The 25,484-nt window shown below is 38.2% G+C and overlaps 1 protein-coding gene across 12 annotated transcripts; it reads left to right on the top strand.

Annotated features, from left to right (window-relative positions):
- Positions 1-501: 501 nt before the first annotated feature.
- Positions 502-24,061, top strand: ZBTB38 (zinc finger and BTB domain containing 38). Of its 12 annotated transcripts, none has more exons than XM_080409620.1 (4): positions 1,668-1,898; positions 6,362-6,471; positions 16,280-16,336; positions 20,297-24,061. In XM_080409620.1, exon 4 carries the CDS (start codon positions 20,297-20,299, stop codon positions 23,873-23,875), a length of 3,579 nt encoding a protein of 1,192 aa, XP_080265746.1. In that variant the 5' UTR covers positions 1,668-1,898; positions 6,362-6,471; positions 16,280-16,336; the 3' UTR covers positions 23,876-24,061. The 12 variants fall into 12 exon arrangements, with proteins under 12 accessions (XP_080265745.1, XP_080265750.1, XP_080265746.1 ...); XM_080409621.1 differs by lacking the exons at positions 1,668-1,898; positions 6,362-6,471 and adding exons at positions 11,752-14,120; positions 19,828-20,074; XM_080409619.1 differs by lacking the exons at positions 1,668-1,898; positions 16,280-16,336 and adding an exon at positions 502-989.
- The last annotated feature ends 1,423 nt before the right edge of the window (positions 24,062-25,484 follow it).

Raw genomic sequence — 25,484 nt, 5'->3', positions numbered from 1 at the left:
GTCATTGTGCAACCGTAGCTAAGAAAAGCCTCCAAGAAAAAAAAACAAAGGAGCTTTGCATCTTCCAATAACATGAGATGTGCATATACAGTACATTTTGGAATTCGTACTGTGGTAGTGAGTTGTTGCTTTCAGTTTGATTAGACAATCATTGTTTCGTTTTCCTTGCTTTGACAGTGAGTATGCTTGTACGCTGCTTAAGTCTTCTTAGTGCTATCTAGGTCAGTATACTTAGGATAGCTTTTATGTTCTGTAAGTCTGACAGATACTGTGCTTGACAGAGATCAGCACCAAATTTTCTTCTATTTATTATATCTGAGGATAGAAAAGTATCTTATAATTAATCAGAATTGTATACCACATAGCACCTACTGTTTCTGCATTGCAGATATATTTAGCTCTAACACTGCTTGTGGTTAACAGGGTGTAGCGTAGACACAGACAGCTGATCATGCAGTCAGACCCTGTGCTCGTGTGGTTTGTCAATACTGCTCAGGATTTTGATGGACTGTAAAAGAGAGAAACCAGAAAGGAAAGAAAAAGAAATGTTTTCTTTGTATGAACATTAGACCTTTAGTTATGCTATTTTTGATATCATTTTCTTTTTATTTTGTTTTTTGATTCTGAGACTTAAAAATTAGGGAAGCACAGCAAATGCATCCAGGATTTAATACGTGCGACGTGAAATCTTTCTGCATCAAGAGGATGTTACTGTAGTTAACCCAGCGTTTCTCCAATAAGCAAGAAGATTGTTTTGTTTCCTCGGCAGGCGGACTCAGCCATTGCACAGGCAGATTTTGATAAGAGTTTGAAATGCTACTACTGTATCATTGTAGAATTTGGAGTTTGCTAACAGTGTTAGTGACGGGAGCTCATCTTGCATCACCAGTTGATGACAATTTTCTTTGTTCCCTCCCACCCAGTTGAACCAAGACTCTGTAGCTGATACGCAATGTCACTTACAACATTAATCAGATACTGCATTTAAGGTGAGCTGTCCCTTGCCTCCTCCCTTACCAGAGCTGTGCTGCAGTATGTATCTTACTCCTGCAAGCTTAAAATGGCAGGCAGGATTAACGTTGCTTGTGCTGTGTGCATGCTGTGTATTGAATTCATTATACTGTGCCTAGTATCTCAAATGTGAGTATGTAAATGGTCTGTGTGCCATGTCATGCAGTAGTGAAGACTGGTTTGTGCTTCATTACAGGCTTAGATATTTGAGCATCACCTTAAGAATTCTTTTTTCATTTGCAATGTGGTGAGCTGTTAGCTTGTCATCACATTCAAACTACATTATTAGCCCTTGGAAAGGGGGGGGGGGGGGGGGGGGGGAAGCAAACTGTGCTTCCAGATGGTGTCACCCTTTTTCTTCTTGCGTTTACTGTAGTTTAAATAATGTATATTGTATTGTTAATTAATGTGAATATCGAATTAAAGCACTTGAAACTTACATATTTATTATGCAGGTAGGAGGCACGTCGAATCTATTTTTAACTCTTACGCAGTCCACGTTGTGCAATGGGCTTTGGTTGTCGAGTTTATATTTTCAGCTGTGATATCAATAGGCTGATTTTCAGTAAATGTGACAAGTGGCCTTTGCAGTGGTCAGCTTCAAGCTTTGAACCCTCTGAGGAGGAGAAAAAAAAAACAACTACCTTGTGTTGCAGTTTCGGAAAACCTTGGATGAGGACGTTGTTTTTTTTCCCCACTCCTGCTTTCCCTATTGATAAACTCGGTTCTCCTGATCACGGTCTATTCAAGCTGCTTCCCATCTGATTTTTGACAACTGCTTCTAAAAAATTATCAAGAAGACCAAGAATAGAACTTATCTCCATCGCTTTACATAAAAATGGCTGGGTGCATTGCCATGCTAACACTGCTCTAAGTGGTACATGCAGGTAGGTTGAGATTTGCATGTTTTACTGATTTCTTGGTCAGTGTTGCAAGAACATGAAATGGGCTTTGGAATGTAGCATTCAGTTTAAAAAATGTATTCAACTGTTAATGGAAACAACCTAATATTAAGTTGTCGGTTTCACATATTGGCAAGACAATTTTTCTTATCTGTTTTTTAAAAATCTGATGTGAAAGTAGAGCAATCATGTCTGTTAAAATAATCATATGTACTAAGGGCGTGGCAACGCTTATGCAACAAAAGAATTTTTGAAAACCCTATTGATTCAATTACATTTTAAAGCTGACTACAAGCATTACTAAGCTTGCAGTTAAAATGCAAAAATAAAAATTGAGGTAGATAAGAAAAATGAAAAATACTTAAATTCTGTAGTAAGCGCGTTTGCGTTTTGTGCGAAATCTTAAATAAAGATTAATATGCTTTAAGGCTTGTATTTTCAGTATTAGCTACAAACATAAACCTGCAGTATTTCTTTTTATTTTGAGGTAGAAGGACTTTAAAGAGAGAGATTGCTATAGATGGCCCTACCAGCTTAAATTGAGTATCATTTCACTGGAGTGTGTTTTACTTCACACAAAAAAGGTTATGAAATAAAAACTTAACAGCATTAGGTACAAAACCCTGAATTTGAGTATTAAGAATAAAAAGAATTATGAGTATTGTATTACTTACACCAACTTTTGTAATATATTTGTTTCAGATTAATACTGGGCCAGAACCAGTTTCCTTGGCAACCAAATCCTTTTAAAAGGTGCACTGGTAGAGATGTAGAAAGATGTTATTCTCTTTAATAGCAATATCACAGTGCAAATGGAAATTTTGCAGTTGTTTCCTTTCAGTTCTAAACTAGAGTCTAATCTCATTTTATGTTTCCATGCGGCTATCATTTCTTAAAGGATGCCATGTTTACAAAGCTGTACACAACAAAAAACTGTTTTATCCCTGTTTAGCACTGGTTGTTTCCAGAAACGTACCCCAGGTTCTTTTTTTAATTTAGCCTAGTCTTGCACTAGGTCAAGGTTTGTACTGTGTGTATATAAAGTGGTAGTTACATTATCACAGCATAAAAGTATCACTCAAATATTTAGCAGCTGAGAAATGCAGAGAATCAGAAGTATTTTTAAACCTTCTTTCACCTTTGCTGAATTCAGCCACAGTAATGCTAATAAACCTTTCTTTAAATAGCGGACCCATGCTGAAGGTCAGGTAAGGAACTGTGTTTAAGCACACTGGAAAAGAACTTCTGTCAGATCTTAAACAAGCCTTTACAAAAGCAGCTCACTTGTGGTCTGCGGTAATTTGCAAACCTTACAGATTCTATAAAATTTAAGTACTCTAATTCCTTATTTCTCTCTTTAGCTAACATTTTTAACAGCATCAATAAAGTCAAATCTTACGTGTACCACAAGTAACTGCTTACACAGAATCAGATATTACTAAATGTCTCCACTGAGCTTATAACGTAGTGTATCTCCTTCTGAAACTCCTTTGTACACGACTCGAGAAATTCTCACTACTGCAATGAGACTTTTGCAGCAGGGTAGCCATTTTCCTTTCATGTCCTTGAATTTAAAATGACTAAGTATATTTCGTGTGGATGAGGATCCAGCACTGAAAATTAATGCAGAGGAGGTATTTAGAAGCACAGCCAATTATCAATAATAGCCTTGACAGTGTCAGTAACATCAAACTAATTCTCGTTTATTTCTAAATATGTCAGTTCAGTGCATTCCAAATAAACAGAGTATAACTGTTCAGGAATATGACGTGTCATCTGTCTTGATAGGCCTATGCTTAATAATGATAATACAACCATTTGATTCATAATTATGAGATTAATTTGATGCAGTGCAGTATTCCCCTGTTCCACCTAAAGAAGCAGAACTGAAAACGTAATAAACAGCATCTCTCAAGTGACATATTAAAGTTTGCATTTTTTTCTAATTTGATTTATCTCCAGTAGCTTGCTTCTGATTATTTTCCTGTCTGAAATGTTAATATGGAGTGCGCCATTACATGCAGCTATCGAAATTGCATTTCTTTGTTTATTTCTTCTGTGGTTATTTTTAAAGGAAGTTGCTGAGCAAACACTATGTAGAAGCAATCTATTTATTGCTGCTGATATTTATCTTTAGAAAAAATGGGGCACTTAGCGATAAACTGTTTTTATTACGCCTTTGTGTTCAAATGTACCCACTCAAGGCATTAAAAAAAAAGTGGAGCTGCGTTACATGAGCATGCTTTGCTATGGTTGTTTTAAATCCATTTGCAAATTTTCTCTTTTGTTAGGGGGTGCAAGTCCTCTTGTAATTAATATGACTGAACTCAAGTGCTTTCATGAGTCTGGAAAAACTGACTGGCAGCCTGTGAACAGTAATTTCTTCTAGCTAAAGAAACTGATTTATTTATTAAGGAGGAGTCAAGTAATTAGCAAACTGTTTCCAGTTTTACTATGATACGTGGGTTTTAATGTGTTTTAATGGTAGTTCTATGTAGCTAATGCGGAGTGTCAGAATGTCATAGCCAGAGGTACCACAAGAAATCTCGTGTAAACTTCATCCGTTTTATTCCCCTTGGCTAAGGGGGCTAATGGGGGCACACAGGAGCAGGTGCAGTTTTTCACACCTCCAGCACAGCCTGCAAATGTTATTGTTAGGGGACCTTGGGGGTTTGTGGTTTTTTTTAATCAGTTTTATAACAGAAGTCTGATTTTTGATACCGAGTCCTCCCTTTTATAACAGAAATGTGTTCTTTCATACATGCAAATTCCATTTTTACCTAACAGAAGATCCATACAAAGCATCAGTAAGAGTGAAATCAAACTAAAAATCATTCATTCAGACAGTATCCTACTTTTCCATGACCTTTCTGAATATGGTTTCTTCTGCCTCTAAATTTCATTTTGATTTGAAACTGCAGCTCTCTCAGTGTGAAACTACCTGTGTTCAGATAACATTTGTCAGACCATTAGACAGACTCTGGTAGTAGAGAACAGGTACTAATTAACCCTTTTGGGGCATCTAGTGCCTATTGTACTTTCTCACTTGAATTGCTTTATTATGTTTTAAAAGGGCTTTGTTATGTATAATATTACATTTGAATTCTAGTATTAACAAATGTGGGAATCCTTTAGCTTTGATACGATCTTTTTACCACCGGATTCCTTTAAATGTGATGTTTAAGCTTCCCATTCACCATAGTATTTCACAATCATTTGTGAATACAACTTTATTGGTATTTTAAGTAACACCAATTTTATTTCATTTTGGCCTTTTTTATGCACAGATGTGAGCTATAGAATACTTATGCAAATCAAGATATACTAAAAAAATACTCAGTTAAAACAAAAAAAAAAATAGCTCGCTTTATTACCTTTTAAAGCCAAAGAAATGGATCCTTTATACTGTTATTTATAAAAGTATATAGTGTATTTGCAAATGGAAGATGGATATATGTATTCTTAATTGCTGCTATATAAATGCCAATCAGCTGAGTCATAAGGCTTTATCCATAAGATTTTGCAGTTGGTCTATGGAACAATTTAATTTTATTTAGTATCTTTAAAACAAAGGCCTATTCTGAATATTTTTTACACTATTACGTGATAACCTTATTAGGATGTTTGATACATAATAACATAAAATCAGGATGTTTGACAACGATGAATATCATTTAAGCAGAGAGATACAGGAAATGTATTCCAGAGAACAAGAGTCACTATCACTGATACTGTGATAATATTTGTGACAAAAGAAACCAAAAGAAAAGTGGCAAAATGAAAAAAGGAAAAAGAAAAGGCCTTTTGAAAGACTACAAAAACACATGGAGGCTTTTAAGATAAAGGATAACTTGTAATTGGTTTCAGCAGTTTAGGTGGAGTCAAGGGAGCTGACTAGTAATGATGATTGTTTCTCCCTGTACCATATTTGTTTTCTAAACTGGCAAACTGTGAAGCTAATCTTAAAATACACTTGTTTTCCACTGAGTTTACCTTGTGGAACTCAGGACGAGACTGAAGAAGCTGTGAAGGTTTTGCTATCTGATGTCTTATTAGGTAAATATTTGAGGAATAATTTGGATATAGTTGAGATGAGGGAAGGGAAGTAGAGCCAAGGGTTGTTTTTAGTTTAATTTTTCCAGTGACCCCAATGAAAAATTATTTTAAACCTGAAAACATCCTTACATTTCTGTCTAGGATGTATTATGAAATATCATGTCCAGTTTGCACTACACAGGCTAAACCATAATAAAACAATGCAGGCAGAAGCAGTATTCAACAGTTCGGTTAATCATACTGGTTTATTGCTGGTGTGTTGTAAGCCTCCCAGATGTAGATTTGGAGTCCTATAGCAGTCTGGGAAAAAATCTGATGAATTATACGATGTGTATGGAAATCAGTACTTGTCTAATAATTTAGTCATTAAATTTGGATTTTCCCCTTTGCAGGCTGATACACAGTAGCCACAGAGTTCACAAAATTACTGAGATGGTTTTGCCGAAAATACCTGTCGATACCACTTTTAAAAGGCTCTAACAGAAGGACAACCTGATTTTAGGTGGGTAAGTTTATGGGCTGATTATAGCAAGCTGAAATCTCTTTAAAACTCACATAGAAACAGTGCTAAAATATTTAACACTTTAAAGCCACTGCTCTACTTTTCAGTAAACCTTTTTTTTAGTTCTACCTTTTTAATAGTAATTTAAGAGTTGTTCTTGTTATGGTGCTGCATTGCTCTATTCTCATATCAATATTGTTGGATTTTTCCAGCTCCCACTGGGTTTTTATTGCCATAGAGGTTGGACAAACAAAATCAGGCAGAATAGGTCTTTGAAACAGGTTGTTATAGCCTTCAGTGATCTGTACAAACCGTACATATTGGCAGGCAAGCAAACCCCCCTGAGCTTGCCAGAATGGTAACTCTGGATCCCAGTCACTAGTGTTCGTTACAAATCTGTGCCATACAGTAAAGGTAAAGGAACTCCCTTAGTGCCAATGCCCATTTCTAACATTGTTGTTTTGATTAAGCATAGTTCATCCAATCTCTGCCTTTATCTATGATTGTAATCAGGGGTAGCAAAAAACCTCTTGCATTGCGAACGGCAAAAAAGCAGTCTGTAAATTCAAGTACAGTACTGTGATAAATAATCAGGATATTTCCAAATAAAAGTTTCACGTTTTGCATTGCTTTTTTCAAATATTAGCAATTTCCTTTTTTCTTACTGTGAATGTGCAATAATCATCATGGCTAAAATAAATATGTCTGGTATCTGTGCTTTAGATTTGAGATATGTATGTTATTGAAGGAAAGAATCAGTGAAAACCTGATCAATTAATTTTGAACGTGGTTGTATCATAGCGTATAATTTGCATTATAAAAAGGGAGTACTTGCATTGATTTCAGTGGCACTATTCGCACAAATTTCTGTAGGAAACAGTTTGTTGCATCACAGTCACTAATGCTGTGGTATCTCTAAGTTGAAATAAGTAATTAAGGCTACCAGGCAGAATGTAAGATAAGGAATCAAATGTAAAAAACAAAACAAAACTGAAACTAAAAATCCCTCTTCAATTCCTAGAATATCTCAAAATGTTTTCTGTACTTAAGTTTACTTTTAACACACTATGTTGTGTGACATAGAAAAAGACGTGTGACGTAGATTTTCAGAGACAATAAGATGCCATTGGTAGATTAAAGTATTCAGCGGAATGTTAAAATTAAATTCAGGTTACCTGGACTTAAGAAGCAATGCACTACAAAACCTAAGTTGTCCCTATTTCAAGTAAATTGTCATAGAACGTTTACTCAGTGTATTTTAGGTAGAATACTGGGCCATAACCTGTTTCCTTGGTAACCACATACGAATAAAAGGTACATTAGCAAAGCTGCAGATGTGTGTCAGTGAATGCTTATTAAGCCGCCCAATGCATTTACATATCATGTGCTCACAATAATGCATGCATCTTAAAAATCACCATATAAAAAGATTTCTGGGCATAGCCCAATGTGGATTCTTAATACTCCAAGGTTTTAACCTAAGAACCTCATGTTTTCAATGGAAATATCTCTTGTGGTTTGGGTTTTTTTCTTTTTTTTTACTGTGCTTTAAATTGCACTTGCAGTAACTGGACAAAATTGGCATGGTAGGCTTGGTCTGCAATATTGAAACCTTTTTCCAGGATTCTGAATACTTAATAGCACTGCCTTAAGACAGCAAAATATGGGTGGAATGTTTACGGTGTCTTTTGGAAATGCTCAGGTGTTCTAAATTTGAATCTTGTACTAGTATTCAGAAGCAAGTATGATTATGCTGTTTTACACAGCGACAAACTAAAGCCACTAAATAAAAATGAAACTGGTGTTGCTTGTAGCACTCTCATTCTATCCAGTGTATCCAGGCAAGGAGGTACGACCAAGTGTCATCTTCTAACAGTCAACAACAGGAAAAGGGGTGTGTGCGTGGGAGCTGTAGAAGTAGTCAAAATGTTCATGACTTTGAGAATATGATGTGGATGTAGCATTTAGGCACTACTCACGCTTCCTGTGTAAATATCTGTATAGTACTATTTTGGCTTATAATTTGTATTTAAAAGAAGCTCAAGTATATAAGATCAGTTTTTACAAATCTGTTTACTGTCTTCAGCAAGTTTACATACAGGATATTTTTGGTCTTTCTTCTTAAAGTATTCCTTTCTACATCAAATGAAAAGTGTATACAACCCTTCAGGTTAACTGTTGTACCAAGATGATATGTCTTTAAGAATAAGTCTAAAATGCTGGTCATTAAAAAACAGGAGAAATGGAAATCTGCAATTTCTGATCTTTAATTTAGTTGGCGTAATCTGAGAAGTTGTTTATGTGACCAGTAGCCTAATTAAAAATCCCTTGAAATCAATGAAAAGATTCCCATTGACTTTTTTGGAGTGTGCAATAAGAGAGAAGGCTTCATACATTAATAATGAGGTTTAGCAAGTAATGATTATCTTGCCAATGTTAAACATTTCCATAACTCTCAAAAGTCAAGTGTACCAGAATCTAGTATTAATTCCAGATAGTTTGAACACTATCACATGAATCTTTTCATGATCCTGAACCATAAACAATGCTGCTGTATACCATCATCTGCTACAATACTATTAAGACTTTTGAGGAGATAAGGGTTTGAGAAATTGGGGAGATGCAAGTCAACCATTATTATTACTGTTATTATTATTTCATTATTATTTTTTGCTCCCCATCTAAGCTGAACTCACTGTCAGGCTAGGATTTGTGCCTGGGGCAATTCACATTGGTGGCAGAGCATGCAGCACAAACCAGAGCTGGAGCCATCAAGATTTTCTTCTTACTGCCACCTGATACCTGCTTCTGCCAGAGCCCTCCTCCTCCTCCATTGCATAAGCAGAGGCCCTGCTGTAGCTTTTAAGTTGGAAATGTGCAGCAGGATGGAAGAGGAGGAGTAGGGCTTGGGCTGGGACACTTACATCAGCACAAAATAAAGCATAAGAATATTTAAGAGCATACAGCCAAAGTTACTGAGTGTCTAATAAGTTATTGTAATAAATGGCCACACTAAAGTGATGGTTCACAGTAACAGCTATCACTTGTGCATTGGTTTTGACATGCTAAAGTTGACCAATATAACAGCAAAACCATAAATATATATTGCAATATTTTAAGGAATATTGGAGATCAGTGGTGGCCAGCTAACAGCTTGAAGACCAATTTTAGCTTTCAAAATGGCTATGCCCAGCCATAGAGCAGACCAACTACGTCAGGTGTTTCCAGGCGAAGGGGTTTACCTCTAACTTTTTTTTGATTTGCTACATCAGCTGTAGTAAAGGACAAGAATGGCTGCATTGACCTGGCCCCCAGCATGCCTGAGTGAGAATAACAGTGGCCCCTGAGCACGCAGCTTGGCTGCTCCTCGTGTGCATGTTGGTTCAGATATTTAAAGGATGTTTCCTCTGAAAACTGGAAAATGAAAGGCTGACTTTGACTCCTTTTATTTTGTCTTTTTCATAACTAAATGGGCAACAGACTACCACACAGTAATTGTCCAAAATGAACAAAAATTGTTTAACTTGCTACTTCTCAAATATATAAATTACTACATTTGACAAGTCAACAACAGAAAAAATGTCTGTTGTTGTCACTCTGTCTGTAAACACAGCTTCATGATTGCAATTGATCTGTGCTAGCTAAGGACTGTGCTATGTCCCAGAAGTGTAGGAGGCTAGAAAGTGGCTTGTCAGCAGCACATTAAAAAAATGAAAGACTTAAATGGAAAATAATACTGAGTTGTTCAGAGGTAGCAAGATGTAAAGTCAGCTGATTCTTTGTAGCAGTACAATAGGCGTTTACATTTTGTGCGAAAGAAGAATTTGGATTTATGTCAAGTTATTGTTGTTGCTTCATTTTCTTTTTTAGACTGGTGGAGAGACAAAGGTATAGTTATACCTTTAAAAATTGGTTGTATATGTTCTGTTAGTGTTAATGGAACTCAGACTAGGCCACGCCTAAACTGGAGGAAGGCAGTATCTTACAGAAAGAGTTTCTTTGGTGCACATGCACCACTCGCACAGTTTGAGAGCCAGATTTGAGTTCTGCCAGGCTCCTCTCCTCTCAGCCAGACTTGCAGGTGCAGGCAGCTGCTGCAGGTCTCCATAACTGTGCTCCTCCCTTCCTCTCCCTCCATTTGATGTTCAAGGCAGGTTGCACAAAGGAATTCTTTCCCTTGCTCACGTAAGAGAGAAGAGAGTGAAGCCTCTTTGGGCTTCTGGGTCCTTCTTGTACCCACTTCTGAGTGCAGTGCTGGTCTGCCTTAGGGGTGAAGAGGAGCTGTGTTTTCCACCTCAGCAGCATCACTGTCTGCTTTGACCTCAGCAGTGAGAGCAATGAAGAAGAAAGGCCATCCAAGTGTTTTTGTCATGGATAGGCTGGCAGGCTCTAGGCACTGAGAAGGAAACCAGTCAAGCCCTGGCCAAAATGCTGTCACTCATGAGGAATTTGCAAGAGCTGGTAATGCTATATATGTTGTTTCCTGCTGTTGTTTAAAAACTGAAACTGCTTGACTAGAGAGGAACATTGGAACATTTTTTTTTCCCTAGGCAGTTTGAAATACCCTTAAGGAAAGAAAACCACATGCCATGAGTTGCAGAAGTGAGATTATCAGACTTCAGCAAAGCAACTAAACACTACCATTTCAGTAACCTCGGAACTGTTTTATACATTTTAAAAAAGTAAAAGTTTGCTGACAAATTTATCTATATTTGCAATTTTACCATGTAAGAAATATAAACTACTTGGACTTCTATTTAAAAATTACATAATATTTGTGTGATGTTACATGCAATCATTTATATATTTAATGGGAATTGATACACATACACTAGCTACACAGAAGATTGCCGTTTTTAATGTATGTAATTTGTATTGTGGCTTATACCCTGAAATCAGGACTGCAGATGCAGATAACACTTGTCTGACTGCCCACAAATATCAGCGTAGTCTGTTCACATAGGTGGGACTGCAGCACCAGCTCCTCCATTTTCTTTGCATGCAGTCAGTTTTACACAGAACATTATAATAAGAATGTACAATCTTGGGTGCAGCCAAGGTGGCCTTATGAAGAATTTCTTACTCTGAAGAATATTTTTAATACACAAGGAGCTGATGGGACTCTGTGTGTGTATATATATATATGTATATATGGAAATTAGTACCTTCAATTACAGTACTAGTCACAGAGAAGGTGATTCTTTTTTCAGTGGATGAGCTGAAGTTGCTTTAAGAAAACACCCTATCAATTAAAGAAAAAAAAAGAGGAAGAAAGAAAGAGTCCATTTTCTCCAAATTGTAATATCTATAGACAATGTAGTAGACTGCCAGAGCCTCAAATGGCCAAGTACAAATAAATAAATGTCTCTAAATTGGGGGTATCCTCTATACAAATGATGGTTATGCCTCTGATTTTCAAAACAATTTAAAATAATCAGTTTTAATTAAGATTTAGGGGGAATTCATAACCTACTGTTCTTTAAATTTGTTTCACATTATCTAAAAATATGCTTTATTTATTGTTCAGTAGCACGTTTCTTTCTTTTAAAGGATTACAACAGGTTTAATTTAATTCCTACTACTGTATTGTTACTGACAACACATTTGTCACAAATATTTCCTATGGCACCTGTGTCAGACATCTTCATTAATACATATTAATAAGTATATATGCACCTAAAATAGTAATAAAGAAACAAAAGTAAATCAGCAATAGACAAAGTCCAAGATTAAAAGTAACCTACATGCGAGTATGAAACTTTGCTTCTCAGTTATGTAGGTTGGGATAAAAAAGAAGGTTGTGAAAACTTCGGCATGCGCTTTGCTTTTGCAATCAATACTGCTGTGTTCTTCAACTGTTTGTTCCATCTCCCATAGCTGTTGGTAAACAGCTACTGATAAGAACAGCTCAGTTTGCCAGGAGATGAAAGAAACCATGTTTTGGTAGCAGGGAGCCCTAAGCTAAAAAGATAGTAATTGCTTCAGTATGTGAACTTAATTTATAATTCCAGTGATATAGAAGCAGTAATTAAGCTCTCCACTGAGCTGTTCAGTATTTCCAAGATGATCTTTTTATACGGATTGTGTAAAATGGTGAAAGAAGAGGGATATATAAGATCAGCCACTGAAATTATGACAATTACCTGACAAGAACAGATTTCTTCCCGTATCTTTTAAACGACCAAGAAAGCATACGATAGTTCCAAGACAGAATGATGGAAAAAAAGACCTGCCCTCCTTATAACAGGTTGCCTATCTTATATTGAAATCAAACCGTTCCCTCAGAGGATAAGCATTATTTATCATGAAGGGGCTCCAGCAAACTTCTAACTTCCAGGCCCATACAGGGGTGACCATGATGAAATAGTTCATTTCTGGATTTTTTTATTTTTGTCTAAAATGAATCAGTCCCTCCTACTCAGTGGTTCTAATGTATAGGCTTAAGATTTGAAAACATAGTTAACGGCCCAGTAAAATGTTATACACAATAGCTTGTTAAACATAAACACAGGTTAGCCTCGGGCAAAATTATTATTTTCAAGCAAGCTTTATGAGAAAAGCAAACTGTTCATTTTTCTAACAATGTTTTCTACCTGTCTCAAAGATCAGGTTTTCTCTAAGCTTCATGATTCCAAGTACTGGGAAAACAGGTTTTGCTGACTACTTAGTAAGAGGCAGAGGGAGGGAGGGAGAGAATATATAGGAAGACTACCAAATATATTGGAGCGTCTGGCTACATGAAATCGAGCTACTTCCTTCTTTATCTAGGTAAGCATTTGTTAGTGCTTCATAAGCACTAATGGTATTGCTGCACTTGTTTCCTGAGGCAGTGAATAATCTGAAGAAATCAAAATTCGAGACTAAGACTAGTGCTTAAAATAAATATCCTCACGATTGTGTTTCTATATATGCTTAAAAAAAAATAACTAATCTAATTAGATAAGGAAAGTAAGGTAAATGTGGGTATACTTCAGCAACCAAATTTATTTTGGACTTTTCTCCCCCCCCTCCCCAAGGAAGTATAATCTCTCCCTTTTATCGGGAAGTTGCAGAAGTTATGCAGAGCTACTTCTAAATGCTTTCCCTTTCTTCTGGCAAGAAGGGCTTTGAAGGAGAGAGTAAGGCAGTCAGAATCCTTTGTTAGGTTTAAGAGGAATTCTAAATGGTTTGGCCAAAACGGCATCGATGGCCATGGAGCAAGGGGCTGGATATAGGGGAACGCGGGATTTCCTCATCTTCCTAAATTTACAGTCCTTGCATGTAAACAGCTTGGCCGATACGCTAAATATCCCAGCTGGCTGGGTTAATTAAGCGCAAAGCATTTGCTGTAAAATAAACACACGGAGAATAACGTAGCGCTTCGTAAACGAAGTAGGGAAGCCGGGGCGCCGGAACCGGCCTGCCCCTGACAAGCCACGGGCAAATCCGGCTGCGAGGGATTACCGAGGCAAAATGGCGGCCGCGCCGTCCGCCCGCCGTCAGCGGGCCGCGCGCTGCCGCGGGGCTGCCGGGTGCCGCGGGCCGCGCGCCGCCGGGAAGATGGCACCTGTCACGTCCGCCCGCGTCCCCAGCGCGCCGTCCCGCTGAGCTGCTGCCGCCGGCCGCCTCCCTGCTAGCGAGAACGCCACAGGCATGGTTTAAACCGCCAGGTAGCTCAAGACCAGTGAGTTGTTCTACGTGCGAGCGTAACGTTGCGTAAGCGTTTGTGTTACTGCCGAGGAGAAGTCATTTTGCAGGGTGGCGGGCATGGCTGCCTCGGCTGCAGGCTGGCTCTCGCCCAGCGCACGGGTTTCACCCATAAACAGGAAGCGTCTTCGAGGGGTTATCGGCAGCTGACGGGGTGCCATGCCTTTGATGTCTGGCGCAGCCCCGTGCTCAGACAGACGGGCGTGCTGCCGCTAACGTGCCGCATCGGGAGCTTAGATTTTATGCGGGATTACGGGGCGCTCGCGTTGCGGCTCTGCGGCAGCCGCCGCCCGCCTTGCCTGCAGCCGCAACAGCTGCGTGCCGCCCGGGGCTGCGGGGAGGGGACGGGGCTGCCAGCGCGCGCGTCCAGCCCCCCCGTGTGGGCGAAGGACGCTGGCGCCCTCCCGCTCCCGCGGCCCTCCCGCTCCCGCGGCCCGGCGGCTGCCTTCCCGCTGCCGCTGCCCTCCCGTTCCCGCTGCCCTCCCGCGCCTCGCCCGCTCCTGCGGCCCGGCAGCAGTACCCACAGCCGGCGCTCCCACAGCGGGTGGAGGCCAAAGGCTGAAATTTGGGGTATCAGAATCGGACATCCAGCGAGGAATGGGCATTTGGGTGGGTGGGTTGGTTGGTTGGTTTGTTTGTGGGGGGGGATTAGAATTATTTTTAGGGCCAGACCAGCTAGAGTGCCCTGTGACAGAGACCGGACTCGCTCTGGTTTTCCAGACGAGAAACACAGCTTAATAAAAAGCATAAGCCTACTCTGAGCGCTGCTATGGTTTTAAAGTTGTTTTCCATGCGATGGGAAAGGATCGTAGGAGGCGTAAGGTAGGAAGGGAGAGGACGAGTTAGGGATGCTAACGTGGGGGGGGGGGAGTATTACAAGGCTGACAGGCAGCTTCGTCCGCCACCCTCAGAGACCTGCTAATGCAAATGTCCCGTCCTCGCACCAAATCCCGGCCCCCTCCAGCTGTCCAGATGAAAAGTTAGAGGAAATGGTGTGAGGCTGAAAGTATTTGAAGTCTTAAACACCTATGAAGGCTATAAGAAATCTGCGTTAACAGGGAAGGACACAAGCACCAGGAGTCTAAAAGAGAAAAAAATACAAATGTGCTTGTAGAAATAATGTGTGGTTATGTAGACTGGAACACTAACCTACACGCTACTGCAAGCTACTAAACATCATTAGACATCATTAAAACTTCCCTGTGTGCCTGAGGTTGCAAGGAGACTGAAGGGGGACCCTGGTCGAGGCAGCTGCGCGTGGCCATACTGCACAGGTGGGACTGGTGAAGTGATTCCGTGAAAAACTGAGCCACCATCATAAAGGTGATGATCAGGCAGTAGGCTTCCAGGAGGCCAAGGATCAGGATAGTAGAGCTGGAGGCAGCAAAGTATGCGTGTTCTTGGTTTTGTTTGGGTTTTGTTTTGTGTGTTCGCGACGCCTAGCTCTGTTTCTGCTCTAGAACAGATCAGTGTCCTTCAGGGGAGTTAGATACAGATGAATGTTCCTTCTCAGTCACGGAAACAGGCCAAAACCAAAACAGGGGTAGCCTTCAAAGTATGTTAACAGAGCAGAATGAAACAATCTAAGAAAATTATGGAGTGAAACATGTTTCCATAGTGTTATGTTGGTAAGTACCAGGAAACATAAGCATCTTTAAAATTGCGGTAGAAATGCATGGAATAAGAAAACAGAGGGAGAGCTGTTCTACAGTTTATCAAGTATCTAGCTGTTTTTTATTTTGCCTGGTGACTAGCAATTGTCCCTGATGTGTGTGGGTTTGGGGTTTTTTTTTGTTTATGCCACTAGCTTGTCTTTCAAATTTAGGCAACCCAAGTGGAATAAGAGTCTGTTCTCATGTGTAATGGGGAACACTTGTCTGACAGTGGATTTCAAAATTTTAGCAAAAGTTAAAAACAGTATTCCTAGGTTGCAACAGTTCTTTCTGGTAGTAAAAAAAAAAAAAAAAAGTTGTGTTTATTATATTTGGTATTCATCGGCCAGTAAAACTTGTTGTGATCTCTTTGCTTACTTCAAAGTAATATTAACATAAAAATGTGATCTCTTTGCTTACTTCAAAGTAATATTAACGTAAAAATTAACAGTAGCTTCTTCCCTCTGCAGTGTCCACGTAGAGCTGATTGCTATAATACTTATCATTAGCAGTGTCACCTGTGAGGCGTAAGTAGTCAAACTTGTGTTAGGATGTATCAATCTCTGATCTTTCCATTAACTTTTAATATTACTTTTTTTCACTTGCGACTGTTGAGGCGCTATTCTGTTGATGTCAGAAAAGGTAACATTATAGTTTAATTAACCCACACTTAAGTTTCAGATGAATATTTAAATCTTCTTTCTCAAAGTGATTTAACAACTTTTAGTAGCCGGTTAAGTCTGTTACAGTTTTTGCAGGAAATCTGCAAATAGTAACTCCCAATCAGAAATTCTGCTGTTCAGAAGTTATATTTATCTATGGGGGCAACAAAGACTGTTAAGACTATTAAGTTATACTACCTACTCATATTCCTAAGAAATTATTTATGTATGGATAGAGATCAATATAGTCAAATTAATACACATATTTGTGTCAAAAAGGATGGTTTAGTAGGCTGAAGAGTTTTGTTGACCTTCAGTAGGTCAAATGGTATTTACATATGTTTTGGGCAACATTTATAAATAATACTAGAATTTCTTCCATAATTCTATAATAAAAATCATACAGAAAAATAGTAACATTCCAAATGGACTTTCCAGTGTTTTTAATTGAAAATTTTTAATAATGCTACTAATACATTAATACATCAAAGTTTGATCTCTGTGTATCGGTCTCAGTAGAGCTCCCTTGGAAGAGCAGGTTTTCCTTTTTGCAAATGGACAGTAAATGAAACTGCAAATGGAATGTAGAATATTCCTAAAATATTCCATGTATGTATGTGCTAGGTAGAGCATTCTGATAAGCCATGTATGTATGTGCTAGGTAGAGCATTCTGATTTTATAGCATTCAAGACATGCTTTTCACAAATGCAAGAAGCAAGACAGCTAAAATAAAAGGCAGCAGAGAATTGATTACACACATGAGTAAATGGACTATTTGAGGAATGCATAGGTTGAGACAAAGAAGCAAAGTGTGTTAACTCTGAAAATCAATTTGTTCGGGAATTTTTCTGTATAATTTTCCAATGAGATATATAGCAGAGGGTTTAGCTCACAGGAAAAAAAAAAAAAAAGTCCAAATAGCAAATTATAGTTTCCTCTGTCTTTACACAAGGAACCAATTTAGTGTTCTGCTAACATACCAAAATACCCAGGACTACAAAAACTGGCAGTCTACGTACATGCAAGTAGAAATTGAAAATACTCACTTTTCTTCTTAGGAGGATAAATTTTGAAATAACTAGTTAAATAAAAAGACTACTACTAAAAACACTTGGGTTTGTGGGCCTTGCTTATAAATGCCTCTTAGTGTAGAAGTAGCAGTCTGATACATTTAGCAAACAGTATGTCAGATGATGGGCCTGTGAACTAAAACCAGCTGTCTCCAATAAACAGAACAAAACCAAACAGAAAAAACACAGGCAAGTTCCTATGGGGCAGTTCACTGGGAGGTAGAGTTGACATAATTTATTTCCTATACTCGGGAAATAACTCTATCAATAGCTCCTGTTGTGAAATGTTTTTGATGTCTAACAGTTGGTTTCTAATACCGTATCACATGAGCAAGTCAGATGCAATCTCAGACATTGTCAATGAGAAAAAAGAATCAATTATGGGCTAGTGGCTGCTTGCTTGAAGAAAAGTGTTCTTGTCAGTTTGTAGCATATCAAGTCTTCTAATGAAAGAATACTATCTACAATTATATATGGGGTTTCAGATACCGAACCAAAGCAGATAACCATACCTTACTATTGTGAATTTCAGGTTATCATTCTAAATGAATAAGTATCTCTTATTTTAAGCTGAATAAGTGTAATAAATAACCACATGATTAAACTATGATTTTAAGATTTAAAGGCACAAAACAATGCATCCAAATTTACAGCTGCAGTGAGTGACCAGATAATAAAAAATTAAATACATGCCTATATTTCTGTCACAGTTATACTGATGAATTAATTTCTTGACATCCGTGGCATATATAAGCATCAGAGGTATTTTTTGTGAATCACAATTTTGTGTTTTCTGAATTCTGTGCATTGAAAATGCTCAGCCTTTAAACTGTATTAGAGGCTTTGGCCTTTTGCATAGACAATACCTTCCTGATAGAAACAGTGGCCATGCTGCAAGGTACAAATTTTATTTCCAAATTTCATCTATAATGTACCAGATTTATGATCTTTTTCATAGTACTTTGTGTTTATCTTCACAGTAACGTTATAATTTTTATTTTTATAAATTGATTTGCAGTGAAGTAGCTGCTGGATTTTTGATGAAGCATCCAAAGTGTAACTAGATAAGCTAGAGCAAGGGTGTATGTCCCATATTACTTAGGTTGTTATAAAGACCCCGTTTTCAAGAAAGGATTCTGAATAGCTCAGGTGAGAAAGCCACTGTGTTCTAAACAGCTATTTCTGTTTGCTGAATATGGGTCAAACCTTTATTTCACCATTTGGATCAAACCCCTCTTAATAAATATATTGGCATTTTTAATGTAAACTATTTGAGGGTAAAGGTCATTATAAAAATTTTCAACATTAATTTTTGTTTGGAGCAGTAGATGGAATGTTTAGGAGGTATGACTAACTTGTAGTGCTACAGTGTGGTACTATTTTAATCTATCTTACAAAATATCTGTAGCTGGTAATTTTCTTTAATAAGCATTTTGATTCCACAAGTTGAAAGAAAAAGGTCTTTAATAAATATGCAGGTGTTTTTTTTTTTACAGTGGTGTGATTGGTAAGTGCCAGTAGGACAACTATTTCTTCATGACTTGAAATCAGAAATGGGCAGTAGTAGTTGAAAACACTGCTCAGAGATGGAAAAAAAAAAGAAACAGACGTCATTATATGGGACAGATAGGAATTTGAACAAAACGAAAAAATTCACCTGGTTAAGTTGGAGATTTTCTCCAGGTACATACTGTCGAATTAATCCATTTTTTCAGTCCACTTTCATATTTTACATCATTTAATGCAATTAAATAAAACCAATATATTAATACAGTAACAGCCTGTCTAATCTAAACATTTTTGTTAGCATTAAACCTCATTATTATAAATTGGCAGTTATTTAATGTTATTTACTATTGCAATTATGTCTTATTATTTGGTAGAAATTAAGAACACACTATCGTATTACAAACTGCAAACATGTTAAATCTAAACCATAGCTGAAGAAAAAACATATTACTCGTTTTATGCATTGAACTTTTAAATTCAGTTACAAATTTTCAGTCATTTTAAAGTGTAAACTCTTAAATAAAATGTAATCACTACTTAAAAAGTAACATTCTGTTAACATAAACCATGTTAGATGTACTATGCTATTGTTTACAAATTTGTGTTTATCTTGCATTCATTTGTTTATAATGCCTTATCCTGTAACTGGAAGTTTATTGCATGGGATCTCTGATCCTGTTTTAGCTATCAGCTTAATAAGGGGATCAAATGCAGTTGTGTTGTGAAGTCGTTGTCTGACAAACTGCCCCTGAAAACAGAGTCCTCAATATCCACAGAACCACAGCAATTCAGCCTTCCCCATCTTGTCTACCAAATACCTCAACCGCAGGCTGGGGGAATTCCCTCAAGGGTTCTGTGAATCATTCAGTGTGAACCTGAGCAGATGCACCCACTGGCACAACAGAAAGCTGGCGGCTGCGATCCCCAAGGAAAGACACAGGGTGGGTGACAGACCCACGTGGGGACAGAGAAGATCCTCTGCCTCCTGCTGAGGAGCTACAGGTGTTCCTGCATCCTTGATATGTACGTACATAGATTACCTTCAGCATTGTTGGCACAACTTAACCTAAGATGACTTCAATTGAAATACTAGGACAAAATTGTACTCATTCTTAAAATTTGAAAGTTAATAAATTAAGGATATGTATAAAATAAATATAGAACTATAAAACTGATCTGTTACTGAACTGGGTGAAAAATGCCTTCTAAATATATTTACATTCCTTTTCTTTTTTCTTCTTATAGATGACAGTCATGTCCCATTCAAAGGATCTCAAAGACGACTTCCACAGTGACACTGTACTTTCCATTTTAAATGAACAGCGCATTCGGGGTATTTTATGTGATGTCACCATAATTGTGGAAGATACCAAATTTAAAGCCCACAGTAATGTGCTGGCAGCTTCAAGCCTTTACTTCAAAAACATTTTTTGGAGTCGTACTATTTGTATTTCAGGCCATGTACTGGAGTTAGATGATCTCAAAGCTGAAGTGTTTACAGAAATACTGAATTACATCTACAGTTCCACAGTAGTTGTTAAGAGGCAGGAGACTGTAACGGACCTTGCAGCAGCAGGGAAAAAACTGGGAATATCATTTCTAGAAGATCTTACAGATATCAATTTTTCAAGTTCCCCCTGCCCGTATGCATACTGTATTAATGAAAAAGGGACTGTCAAAGAGGAAAAACATGAAAAGAGACATGAAGACTCCGCTGTGACAAATGGACCACGAATTACAAATGCATTCTCGATTTTTGAAACTGAAAACAGTTTATTTTCTCCACTTGATTTGAGGGCAAGCTTTAAAAAGGTGTCTGAGACAATACAAGCTCCCAGCATCAGCCTCGACAGAAGTGACGTTTGCAAAGATGCTGAGCCAGCCAGTACGCTGGCTGAACACTCCTATGCTGTTTCTTCTGGGGGAGATACTTTCCAAGGAACACCTTTTCTTGAACAGGACAGCAGCCCTTCATACAAGATGGCTGAAGACCACTATGAAAATCTCCAAGCCACACCACTCATTCACCCAGGAAAACAAGCAGGTAATACTCCTAAAACAGCCTTTAAGCCCCAGAGTACTGGTTTGGCCATAGCAAAAGTACCAGCCTCTACAGCAACCACTACAGAAGCCCCACATGAAGCAGTTACTGATCAGGCAATTACTTCTTTTCCAAAACCTCAAAATAAAGCAGGAGACTTGCATTTATCCAGAGAAGAGGACAACAGTTCTGCTAATGCCTCTGGATCTGTGGCAACTGTTGTTCCGCCTGTTTACAACTGTAACTGTTGTGCAAAATCATTCAGTGACAGGGCGTTACTTAGTACTCATCTCCAGCTCCATTCAGAGCGTCAGGAAACTTTCATATGTAAATACTGCAGCAAACAATTTGCAAATCTAAATATACTGGAAAGTCACGAACAGGTCTGTGTGAGACCAAGTAGCTTATCGGTTCACAATGGAAATGAACAAAATTTTGCAGATAACTATACTGCTACAGAAGGAAGGAATGGAAGTTCATACACAAACGCAGAGCCTCTGTTGTCTGAAAACAGCATCACTGATTATTCTAATGCAAACTGCACTTTACCAGAAACAGATCATTTGGTTAAAGTCGTTGATGGGCAGATACTATACACTTGCATCGTTTGCAAGCGTAGTTATGTAACATTATCTAGCCTTCGAAGACATGCAAATGTGCATTCATGGAGAAGAACGTATCCTTGTCACTACTGCAATAAAGTATTTGCATTAGCTGAGTATCGCACCAGACATGAGATCTGGCACACTGGAGAAAGACGGTATCAGTGCATTTTCTGTCTGGAGACTTTTATGACTTACTATATACTAAAAAATCATCAGAAGTCTTTCCATGCAATTGACCATCGTCTCTCAGTAAATAAAAAAACAGCCAATGGAGGCTTAAAACCAAGTATGTATCCATACAAACTTTATCGACTTTTACCTATGAAATGCAGGCGACTACCTTATAAGTCCTACCGAAATTCTTCATATGAAAGTGTTCAAACAGGTAGCCAGGTTAATGAAACTGCTTCTACTAACTGTTTCATTCAGAGTTCTCTTAGCTCTGAGCTACCACCACTGAATTTTCAACGTAATATAATAGCAAATGACAGAACTCTAGCCTTGGATACATCTGCATGTAACGATACAGCATCTTCCACAAATACTCAGAATTCTTCCTCTTGGGGAGTAGGTATCTTAAATTCTGACCTGCAAAGAGACTTTTTTACAGCTGAAAAAAGAGTTTCTGCTGCTGCAAATGACTCTGGTTCTCAGGAGTGTGATTCCTCAGTTGCGTCTTTATCGAATGTGAATGAAAATTCAACCTCTGTCATCAGTTACAGCAGTTCTGCACCCTCTGTTATAATGCACAGTAGCAGAGTTTCATCGGTAATAATGCACGGTAAAACAGTCACTTCTGTAGAAAACAATAAGACAGAATCTTCAAATAATCTACCTAGTCAGTCTGTAAGTGATGATTGTAAATACGGGTCAGATAATAATGGAAAGTGCATTACAAAGTCAAAACCTGTTAAAGAGAAAAAGAAAACACTGCTGTACAACAGAGCAGAAGCAACTGAGGATATGCAGCATGTCACAGGATCTGGAGGTTCATCTAGCAAAACAACAAATACCGTCCAAGAATCGAGTAAAACTGAAACATACATTGCAAAGCCTGCCTTACCTGGAACATCTACTGATAGCAACGTTGCACCTCTTTGTCAAATAACAGTAAAAATTGGTAATGAGGCTATTGTAAAAAGACACATATTGGGATCTAAGCTGTTTTGTAAAAGGGGGCGAAAATCTAAACATGAGTCCAAACAGGACAATCTAATTGAGGAATCAGAAATGGAGGTAAAAGAAAGAAGCCCATCTAGGCTCTATAGTTCAGAATGCCTGGAACTGACAGAAATGTGTGATGATGTAAGTGACCAGGACTCCAGTGATAAACCCTGGAGACCCTATTATAATTACAAACCAAAAAAGAAATCCAAACAGCTAAGAAAAATGAAAAAGACCAAATGGAGGAAAAAGCATGGAAGCAAGAACACCATTATGGAAAGCCACAACACATGCAGTCGAGAATATGCGCTCAGAAATACCCCTGAGGAAAAAGTGATCAGTCAAGAAGAGAATGCAGAAATGCCCAGTCTTCATTGTGAGCTCTGTGAAAGAGATCAGTCTTCCACTGCAGAAATTCAAGAACATGTACACTGGCATGTAGCAACTTCAAAGCCTTACATTTGTGAATTATGCCAAAAACAATTTCAAAGTCCATCCACTTTAAAAATGCATATGAGGTGTCACACTGGGGAAAAGCCCTACACTTGCAAAACCTGTGGTAAATGTTTTTCAGTTCCTGGAAATCTACAGAAACATGAACGTATTCACCTGGGTGTTAAAGACTTTGTCTGCCAGTACTGTAATAAGGCATTCACTTTAAATGAAACGCTCAAAATACATGAAAGAATTCATACTGGAGAAAAACGCTACCACTGTCAGTTCTGCTTTCAGAGCTTCTTGTATCTTTCTACCAAAAGGAACCACGAGCAAAGGCATGTACGTGAGCACAATGGAAAAGGATATGCTTGCTTTCAATGCCCCAAAATTTGCAAGACAGCAGCAGCTCTGGGAATGCACCAGAAGAAACATCTATTCAAAAGTCCTGGTTCACAAGACAGAAAAGAACAGTTTTGCAATGAAAGCACTAAACTTTTGGAAAATCCACATTTCCTTGGCTCAGAAGGAAGTGAAGTAAAAAATATACAAAATGTAACTCCAGAAGTTATACTGTGAGTGACAGTTGTGTAAAAGAAGAAAAATCCAAAACTATATGTTGGAGAAAATACAGATGCATTGAATGGGGAAATGTCTCCGCTGAAATTAGTATCATTTACTGAGATCAAATGTCTTCACCTAAACATGTGTCAATATATGCAAAACAAAAAAAAAAAAAAAAAAAAGGAAAAATAACACAGAAAACTAGTATTTGCAATAATACCAACTTTACGTGAAAGACCCAAAATACTTTTGCCACAATAGACTTCTAACATACTGAGAGGGAGAAAGAAAAAAAAATATGACCAACCCAAACCCTTCTACTTAGCATTACAGGAAACTAGTCACTGAACTATTTTATAGTGCTGTTTTTGAGTCAGAATTGTTCTAGGCAAAATAAATATGTAGGTTCGCAGTGTACTCTGTAGAAGGAATTTTTGCTGCAGAAACCATATATTGCATTCTTTCACAAAAAGTAATGTGTTTATAAACAAAGTGTAATCTAGTGTATTCAAAAGTGAAGATGGGAAATGTTTCATGAACTTGGGTATGCTGAAGTACAGTTGAGTTCTGGTGTGCTTTTCTGTAACTCAACATTTACAAAACATATTCAGGAGTTTAAACCCCTCTTTCCTTTCCATATTCAGTTTTGTAGTTACCATAATAACCGTTAAGTCTGAGTGCTTGTGTGGAAAGTATTCCAGATTTATGGTATCTCTGAGACATTTAATAAAGATTCAGAGGAACTCACAATAGCCAGTCTTCCAAACTGCATAAATCCCAATGTCAATGGCCTGGTAGAGCTATTCAGGTGCATTTGTCTAAAAAAAATGTTTCTCAGCAAACATCCTAGCTTAAAGAAATCCTGTATATAAATGTCCACTTCCTGCTGGGTCTGCAAATCCTGTCTTTTAGAAATACAATTCTTCTTAGAAGAAGAAGAGGAGATTATTAGGTAGTCTTCCTCCTCATCCTGGAATAATCCCTGGACAGCAAATGACAGAGCAACTCCCCATAAATACTTTGATTTTGGGGAGTAAGTAAATACTCAGATTCTTGCTTCCGTATGTATCCCTGAGGCAATCCCTATGTATAAACAAGGGTAGGGCCGGTTTTGGGGGTTCCCTGTCATTCCCATGCCTTAAATACATCTAACCTTCATATGGCCCTTCATGAGTGATCCCCCTAACCATGCCAGCATCTGGACCCAGGCAAGCTGTGTCGCAGCGTAGTGTGTATGTGCCCAGCATAGTGGGCCCATAGCAGAGAGGTGCCTGGAACAGGTTGCTGGAGGAAGGAGTGTTGGCCTTTCTGCCTCCCTCATCCTGCCACGCTGAAGGGTTACGGTGAGCCTTATGGCTTCACAGTTAGCTAAGATTCGGGAGAATAGGCTTCTGAAAGACATCACCAAAATATTACACTTATTTTGTGAGAATATGATTAATTTTAACTGAGATTAAGAGATCTTTAAAAAGTCAAAAGAGGTGGTATGTCTACAAGTTGAAATTTATATGATAGGGCTCTGTTGTACTGTCTCTGCATTTCCAATTAGTCATGTTTGTTCATCTCTGTGAAGTGTTAAAAAAAATTAAGTCAGGACAAAGGTCAGTGATCCTCAACTTCATTC

Source organism: Falco punctatus (assembly GCF_963210335.1).
Source record: "Falco punctatus genome assembly, chromosome: 13".
NCBI lineage: Eukaryota > Metazoa > Chordata > Aves > Falconiformes > Falconidae > Falco > Falco punctatus.
The sequence above is the reverse complement of the archived record's forward strand: the minus strand, read 5'-3'. Positions and strand labels throughout refer to the sequence as shown.

What these genes read in the sequence shown, in the direction of transcription:
- ZBTB38 (XM_080409624.1), top strand. Translation starts at nt 20,297, where the DNA reads ATGACAGTCATGTCCCATTCAAAGGATCTCAAAGACGACTTCCACAGT.